The sequence below is a fragment of the Aricia agestis genome, chromosome 9, assembly GCF_905147365.1.
Source record: "Aricia agestis chromosome 9, ilAriAges1.1, whole genome shotgun sequence".
Taxonomy (NCBI): domain Eukaryota; kingdom Metazoa; phylum Arthropoda; class Insecta; order Lepidoptera; family Lycaenidae; genus Aricia; species Aricia agestis.
In genome coordinates this window covers 13,211,198-13,220,229 of record NC_056414.1, presented here as the reverse complement: position 1 = coordinate 13,220,229, position 9,032 = coordinate 13,211,198, and the positions used below count along the sequence as shown (strand labels likewise).

General features: G+C 37.6%; 1 protein-coding gene across 5 annotated transcripts in view; it reads right to left on the bottom strand.

Moving 5' to 3' along the window:
• Positions 1-1,024: 1,024 nt before the first annotated feature.
• Positions 1,025-9,032, bottom strand: part of LOC121730156 (cytosolic carboxypeptidase 1-like) — an 82,121-nt gene continuing 74,113 nt past the window's right edge. For 4 of the 5 annotated variants that reach the window (XM_042119062.1, XM_042119066.1, XM_042119063.1 and 1 more), the window contains 6 exons: positions 8,310-8,397; positions 7,719-7,883; positions 6,506-6,682; positions 4,410-4,528; positions 2,429-2,476; positions 1,025-1,586 (listed from right to left, as the gene is read on the bottom strand). In XM_042119062.1, coding sequence (XP_041974996.1) covers positions 1,511-1,586; positions 2,429-2,476; positions 4,410-4,528; positions 6,506-6,682; positions 7,719-7,883; positions 8,310-8,397 — 673 coding nt within the window. In that variant the 3' untranslated portion in view covers positions 1,025-1,510. The remainder of the gene's footprint in view (positions 1,587-2,428; positions 2,477-4,409; positions 4,529-6,505; positions 6,683-7,718; positions 7,884-8,309; positions 8,398-9,032) is intronic. The other variant, XM_042119064.1, reaches the window with a different exon arrangement.

The following is a 9,032-nucleotide window of genomic DNA, read 5'->3' as shown; positions in this document are numbered from 1 at the left end:
TAATTCACCACTTAAGGCTCCCCTACACAGCTGCGTTTTTATCGTTCGATATTTCTTACTAGAGAACCGATATTATCGTAGGTGTGTGTACGGTCATTTGTGTCCTGATACAAAACATTATACAGTGTGTAACGAAAATAAGTGATAATACTTTAGGGTGTGTACGTTTTCCTTGTACAGAGTTCACTGTGAAAGTAGCAGTGCTGGAAGACGAATTTTTTTTTTCACTTTTGTATGAGCGTCACGAGTTTCCCCATACAAAAGTGAAAAAAATTTTTGATCTTTCAGCACTGCTACTTTCACAGTGAACTCTCTACAAGGAACACGTACACACCCTAAAGTATTATCACTTATTTTTGTTACAGCCTGTAGAACTCATATCGGAATATCGCAGAAGGGAGAAATGCAACGTCCTACTTCCATTGCGGCGTTATTATCGCAGCAGTGTGTAAAGTCTACATGACCATCCTAATACAAAATGTACTGAAAACAGATCACAATAACGCATGCGATATTATCGACCGATAATAACGCGCCTGTGTGGGGGAGTCTTTATTTCAAACTTTGAATCGACGCGCTAAACTTTTAATAAAATGTCATTTTTTAATTAATTCTAACTATGCCTCGTTATTTTGATTATAATTTTGTTGTTATACATTAAGTTGTGTTTTCAATATTAAAGGAAAATAAATAGCCATTAAGATGTTCTAATATTTTATTGTTAATGAGATCACAAGTCACATAATTGTTTTTAATATCACATATCAACAAAAACCAAACACTAAGTTTAATTTAACACGAATCTAATCAATATTTCTAACACTAGCGTATTTAGAGCCGTCAAATGTGGCAGTATAGATAATATTTTAGGAACACTAGCGGAAGTCTACCTATGTAAGTAAGTCTTAAATAGAGACCTTCACGGATAATGTTTTTTTACACTCGAAACCTAGAGTTTAATGATAAAACGCATACCAATGATAGAAATTAATACTCAGGCAAGTATAAGTAATCTTCTCTCTGATCGAAAATGGGCCGCGCAAGCGCCTCTTTAGGCGACTGGGGGACTGAAGAGACAGGTGGGTTATGTTAGATCATAGGTTATGTCAGATCATAGGTTATGTTAGATCAGCAATCAGACGTCGAGACACTTTATTGACCACGTGAGCGGATGAACCAGATAACTAACATTTTATAACATAAGGGCAATTACTCATTTTTCCCTTATAATTTGAACAAACCTTGTTACTTACCTAATTCATCATCTGGCTTTTATGTATATCTGGCCTAGGCTATATCAAATCATTTTCCTGTCCATAAAGTCTTCATTTAAGCAGACAGGACAGAAAGAATTGTTAGACCTATAGTAATAATAGGTGCCTTCGGCAAGTTAACTTAAAATTCTGCGACCGTAGTTATACATATAATGACAGCTCGAAATGTTTTCAAATGGCTACGGATAGCTCCTCGCAGTCCTAGTTCCTATGCTATAATATTAACAAAAAAAAAACTAATCGAAATCTTCATCGGAGTCTGTTTTTAGAACACTGTCGGCCGCGGAGCCCTCGCTGTCCGCTTCAATTTCTCTGCGAACAAAATAATATGATAATTAAATAGCTTCATAAGTTCAATATAAAATGATCCATCATCCCACGACGCGCTAGTTGAAGTCTTTTCTTAGGGCATGTGAAAGGGAACCTTTTTCGTTACCGTTTTTTTTCCTTTTTAACACATTGGCAATTTTTATTTAACTTACTGCCGTACTCAGAGTGGAACATTAATTAGTTAAATGTAATTAATTCAAAATTTTGACATAAGCCCCATACATTATCTGTCAAACTCTTCATTAAATTGAAGGTTAATGATAGTTAATTGTCTCTTAGTACGGCGGTTAGGGATTTAAATAAAAAAGTAAAAGATTATTGTAGGTAAGTAATTCATTAAAATTATAGATTCGGTAAGTTAATAAGTAATATTAAAGGAAAATTAAATAACCATTATTAGGTTGCTGCGTATGCTGGCCTCTATTTTGAAAGTGAAAATGAGTTCTTTGTTATGACCAGCGGGGCTAAAATGGTCGCTTTGAAGAATCATGATATGAATCATAATATGATTTATTTTTCTAAAATCGCAAAATGCAACTCTGCTTGCAATTCATTTCTGTATTTCTGTACTGATTTGACATTTGTCAGTTTGACAGTTTTGGCAATTCATTTGCTGAATTATTGAGAGGAATTGCTAAATATGACCATTTTAGCCCCGCTGTAAATAATAATGCAGCATTAGTGCATTAAATTACATGCAAGAATAATACATTTTATTAGTTCACGAGATAAATGAGAAACAAGTGTAAATTATTATTTTTTACAGATTGCATAAAATCATGTTAGTCACGCAGTCCAACAAACATGTCACTCTTTGCACTTGCCTGTAATTTCTCTCAGTATTCTCCAAAATGTCTATTTCAATTATATTTCTGTCAATAAAATATAAAAAACGTTGAAAAAGCGATTAACAATTTGGCCACATCGTTGGGAAGTTGGGACTTGGGATTCATTAGAAGTGTATAAATATAATATAGTCTAACTACAATACAATACGCAGAAATTAACATGGCAACTGCTTCCCAAGAGTTACCTTAAAACAAGGTACCTCTATAATTTCTGCGTGTTATTCGCGCGTGATTATTTTTATCCTGTGATATGTGATTGTGCGAAGGACGCTGCATAAATATTAATCTAGAATACAGAACAACCTCGCTATACCTATCTCCAGATTTATGGCTTACTGGGGGACAGGCTTCGATCGCGTACGTTCTCGGTAGCATTTATTTGTTTAAAATTTTTTATGTCTCAAATTAATGACCGGGACGAGCTAATAAATGGACGAAACGCCAACATTGACTCGTCCAGCGAGTTACCTCTTAATCTTATTGCCATAAAAGATCGAATAAGGAGCACGAGAAAAATGCAAAGCTTACGACTGTTAAACTATTTATAGTTTACCCTTATCTGCATACGAACGGTACTTGATAATTTTTATTTACTTTGAGAATTAAATTATGTTTCAGTGATCTTAGAATCACTATAATTTATAATATTCAGATATAGATAAAGTTAAAGAACAGTTGGAAACCTCCGTTCTAATAAAATATACACGCTGCGTATACAGAATTAAAGACGTAAGCATTATAGGTAGATACAATGTTTTGGCAATTGTCTATCAAGCTATCATAATATTAATACGCGAACGAAAAACTTTGTAACCCTTTTTACGAAAACTGGAGAAACGTAGGTGCATGAAATTTTGCACAGTTATAGTTTATATGGCGAAGGAGTGCATCGAACTAATATTATTTTGAAATTATGCTTTTATCATACATTTTTTTAACAAATAAAACATTACACACACTACAACACACACACATGAGAAATGACAGATTTTTGAGTGACAAGCCTATACATACGAATTATACTCTTTTATTTATGGTTGAAGTCTGTTGACAACAAGTTGACAAATTGAAAATGTATTAAAGTTTTTTTAATGAATCTAAAATACTACGGCCAGTCTGAGATCAGCTAAGTCCCAGAGACAAGGGTTGAAAAAAAAAATATGATAAAGTCAATATTTTTTTACAAAGTATAGGTATAGTCCTAATGTCGTTGAAACTAAGGTCGAATTTCGACCATTGGGCGATCTCTAGTTTCTTTAATTATTAGTGATTAGAGTCTGAATTCTGTCCCTTTCTGATTGGTGATATGAAATATCCATACTTAATATGTGTGTCTACTGTCTATCTAGTATCTATCTATCTGTCTGTCTGTCACCTCTTCACGCATAAACCGCTCAACGGATTTAGCTGAAATTAGGTATGGAGATACTTTGAGTCCCGACTCCCGGGAAAGACATAGAGGATACCTACTTTCTGGATAAATGTACGGTTCCTGTGCGATAAACAAATTTTGGCACAACGGAGTTGCGGGCGTCATTTAGGATCTACAATCTATACTGTACGTGGGAGAGATATCTATACGTGGGAGAGCCATGCTTCGGCACGAATGGGCCGGCTCGACCGGAGAAATACCACGTTCTCACAGAAAACCGGCGTGAACAGCGCTTGCGCTGTGTTTCGCCGAGTGAGTGAGTGAGTTTACCGGAGGCCCAATCCCCACCCCTACCCTATTCCCTTCCCTACCCTCCCCTATTACCCTATTCCCTCTTAAAAGGCCGGCAACGTACTTGCAGCTCTTCTGATGCTGCGAGTGTCCATGGGCGACGGAAGTTGCTTTCCATCAGGTCAACCGTTTGCTCGTTTGCCCCCTTTATTTCATAAAAAAAAAAGATGTGGCCAAATTTTAGATTCTATAGATTCTGGTTTATCAAACCTATGTTACAGTAATCCAACTAACCCGTGCAAGTCCCTGGTGAGCTGGACGTCCACGCTGGCGGAGCTGTCGGCGAGGCAGCTCAGCGCCTCGCAGAAGTCCCCACCCACTTCCTGAAGGTGCCTCGTGCTCAGGTGAAAACCCTGTAAAGAAATCTTTGTATGACACGCAGAAGTTAGGGTTCCCACACAAAACTGCGAATTTGCATCGCATCGCATCGTAATGTCATTAAGAGGGCGACTAACCCCAAAAATCAAACATCGTCCTTCTCTCTTCACACTCACGCCCGTCTTTCATATGCTAGGTGAAAAAGAACGACGCGGATTTATCGCCAAATTAGTTTTTTCTCAATAACTCGATAAATATACAACATTTTAAAAATCCGCTAGGTCGATCTCTCAATGATAGAATTTTAAGTCTAAAAAATTTTTGTTGCGGCCCGCGACACCAAGACCAAAACATGTTTGTGGCCCGCATGAAAAAAAGGTTTGGGACCACTACTCTAAAGTATGAGAGTCAACTTTTCCTCAATCATACGAACACTGCTACTAGTGCTACTAAAGTCAAAAGTGCTAATTTAGGCACAAAACTTTAAGTGAACATTTCACTTAAAGTTGTATTCAGAACTTCTGTGCCTCGTTTCATCATTTTGATTAGGTATACGAGCATGAGCTAGTTCTAAGAAAGCTAGTAGCTAGTAGCTAGCTATGAGCTAGTTCTAAGACTTTATGGCGTCGTAATACTAAGTGCAGTCTAAAAGCAAGGAAGACGTAAGTGTGGGAGTCGGTACCAGCGCTCTGTTGCAGGGGTTGTCAACAATTTTTCTTAAGGTTAGATACTTTTCTTTTCATAAGCCCAAAACAGAAGAGAATGATAAAATAATAATAAAATAAAATAAAAAATGTTTTATTTCTGAGTAGATTTTAAGAAAATACTTTCAGAATGTTAATATTAGCTACGGTGTCTACCACCGGTTCGGGAACTATCCCGGCGAGAAGAACCGGCGTAAGAAACTCGCACGGGGCCCACTTTTTTACCAAAAAAAGTGAGGTAAAAAAATTAATCTTTTAAAATAAAATTTACAATGCTGTAACTTAAAATTATACAATGTCAACATACATACATCGTAAGTCATGTACAATAATGTGGAAGTAGCCTTGTAAGCAGCCATCCTACTCCCAAGATGTGCCATCGTTTATAAAATCATTGACCTTATAATAGGCTTTGGCACACAAACGCTCTTTGACTACTTTCTTAAATTTATTAATGGAAAGATTTTGAACGTTTTCTGGGATTTTATTGAAAAGTCGTATACATTGTGATAGTAAATCAGTGTCAAATACATGAAAACTGAAGCACATTTCACAGCCCATAGACATCAAATGTAATCGAGATAGCATTTTCATTCGAACATGGAATACGAACTGTTGGGCGGCCCCGCAGTTTCGTAGACTATTTTTAATGCAGCGTGAAAATAACATAATTAAGAGCTAAGACAGTAAAGTATGGCCGAGATACGGGGCCGTACTTTTATTTTGCGCCCGCGCCGCGCCGCCGCAATTATGCTGACGTAACAAAGATTGAAAGCACATTCATTATCTTTCATCGCGCGGTTGTTTTAATCGCTAGATGAGTCTGTTACATCGCGAACGTTAAAGCACTCACGTAATTATTGCAAAAAAACAACCAACTTTTATACACAGCCGTTAAATAGAGAATGTTAATTGATAAATAATAAAATTTACTTTAATAGATATAGTAAATTATGTATAACTTCTCTATGATAGCTGGGAAAAATATTGTTGAATTTTATAACTTTTATAATTGGTTTGAGAACCTCTTTCCCATCTCTTAGCTTTGGCCTTCAGAACCGCGAGCTTGCATAATATGAGCAGATCACTTAGCAATAAATTGTGCTCCTAAAACACTTTTTAAATCTAATACTAAGAGTAGATCCTATAGATTTGATGATAATCTTGACAGAAAGCTGGTGACCTAGCCCATCATGACTCTTTGGCCCGGCCAAAGAGTCACGATGACCCAAAGACTTTGGGGCACTATTTTCATACCACGAATGTTCTTTGATGGCAGGCTTTTCTCAGGATCGGAGCGCAGCTTACCTTGTATGGTCCTCGATCGAAGCCACAGAAGGAAGCTTCCATGGTGTATGAGGCAGGCACATTAAGGTGTCGCCACACCGCGACGCGCGCCGTGCCCTCCCGCTCCCGTCCAACGCGGAACGCGCACGAGCCCAGCGCGAACGCTGGCGAGATGCGATGCATCAGCGCCGGCAGCATCTGCCAACATTATCACAGTATAGGAGAGAGAATATCTTCAAACGAAAAAATTCCGTTTGAATATGGGCGTGCGCGGCGCAAGGCGTAATTTCCCCTGACAAATATTTATGCAAATTTTCGAGCATATAGGACTAAAGGATCGTGTTGTCCCATACTAACTTTAACCCCCTTTTTACCCTCTTGGGAGAGGAATTTAGAAAAATCCCTTCTTATTGCACGCCTACGTCATACGGAGAACTCTCCCTCCCAATTTCAAGTCTCTACGATCAGTGGTTTAGGCTGCAGTGTGATTCCATTTTCATGTCATTCAGGACAAAGCATTTTATATAATGATATAGATTATAGATTATGGCGGAACCCACATGACTATGCCACGGAACCCACTATGTTTAAATACCTATGCCTAAAGTACTATAGTCTCGGCTTTGTGTTCAGAAGTGGCATAAACCATAAGCCATAAGGTATACTAAACATTTTATGAAGACAAGTATAATGAGCGTGCTAATGATCATGCAGCAAAACCTTTAAAATTGGAAACATTAAAAATCTCATAAAAAGGAGATGTGCAATAATGGTTCTAAGAATTTTAAATATTTTTTTACGCCTTATTTTGTGTTCACTTTCTACCTACGATTTATACTTAGAAAGAAATAAGGCTCTTTCGCCATTATAACTAAATATGTAATAAATATATTGTATTGGCTCGGTTATTCTTAAAGTGCTTAGTTCAGATCCAACATACAATAAGTATTTTAACCATATACAAAAATTGCATTTCACCAAATTCATGGGCCATTGCAGTATTTCTCTAGGTACGGTAAACAATGTTTATCAGATAAACTTTATCTGATTGAAATGTTTGATGAACCAATGCAAGTCATTATCTAAGACACTTACCCCTCGGTAGATGCGCCCATTGTCCATGGTTGAAAAATGCTAATTAGGGCAACTATAAATAATACAAATACAGCAATCACGGTCCAACGTGAAGACCCAAGAATGATCTTTAGACACTAGACAGTGTATGTATACTCACGAGGTACTTGACAGGGTCATCATGTCGGAGACGGTCGGTGCTGCACCAGCTCTCGGCACCCGCGCAGCCGTAGAAAAAGACGTTCTTCTTTCGGGAGTGGCCGTGGTAGTCGCAGTACACCAGCGGCGGTCTCCGCCATACCCGCACCAGGTACTCGATCAGACCCTGAATAGTGAATAGCAATTAAAGATGATCGGACATTTATCAATAGTCAGCACAACCATCAAATAGTTGGTAGGCATCATGTAGATAATATACAATGTTCAAAAAGCGTTTCTATTGAAAATGCTTATTTTGAATTAAACATGCCTAGTCTGTAATCGAGGTTCCTTCAGAAACATGATTTGTAATTGTTATTAATGTGTGAGAGCAGAGAGAGCATTTTATCATTACTTATTTTGTAACTTTCAAAATAAGACAAGTAGGTACTCTACAATATTATCGGATTCGATAATCCGACACTGCCATGCAAAACCTTTGTTATATTATACCGGAGTCCACTTTACTTAAATACCTTTACTCTTTAGTCTATACATTATACCAACCTATAATATATAAAGTAGGTAAAGCTAGAGAACTAGAGTCGATTACCTTAGTATGGTAAATGGTAGGATGTAGCACGGGGCTCGGTTTGCACCAGCGTCGGTTGAGGTCCTCGTTTGTTAGGCCGCATCGATGGCTGAAACAACAAGTTTCACATTAGAGTTTAGCTTACTGAAGTGGTTAGCCGGTTGTAACGTACAGCTAAAGCAGTCAGTCGATTGTAGCACGGCTAGCTGTTAGCCGATTATAGCTGGATAATGATGGCTAGCCGGGATATAGCGTGTGTGTCTGCCAATTGCCATATTGGCTTTTATTCTTTTAATCTAATAAAAAACATAAGCTAGACTTTTTTGGCGCGAATAATATTATATTGTAGTTACTGATTTGCATAAAATTAGGGATACTTTCAGATTCAGAAAAGGAGTTATTATGACAAAAAATATGCACCATAGGTTATATGCTAGTTTAATAACATTAATGCATAGTCTCTAGCTCTACACATAAAACAGTATAGGAATATTCACAAGTCAGGTATGAGCCCCGACAGTGAAGCTATAACAAAACACATTTTAAAGATCAGATGCCAGTCGAACAACTAAAGATAAAGTCAGAAATATTATTTTCTCGTGTGCAATAACTTGGGCACTTTTTGCTCCGAGTCGTGGCGTTTCATACTTTGTAGGGCGCAAATTTAAGGCCTCGACAGACGTGCGGGTCGATCCTAAGATACTCCGAGTTCCAACACTCGTATTGTTCTTGTACACGGCACAA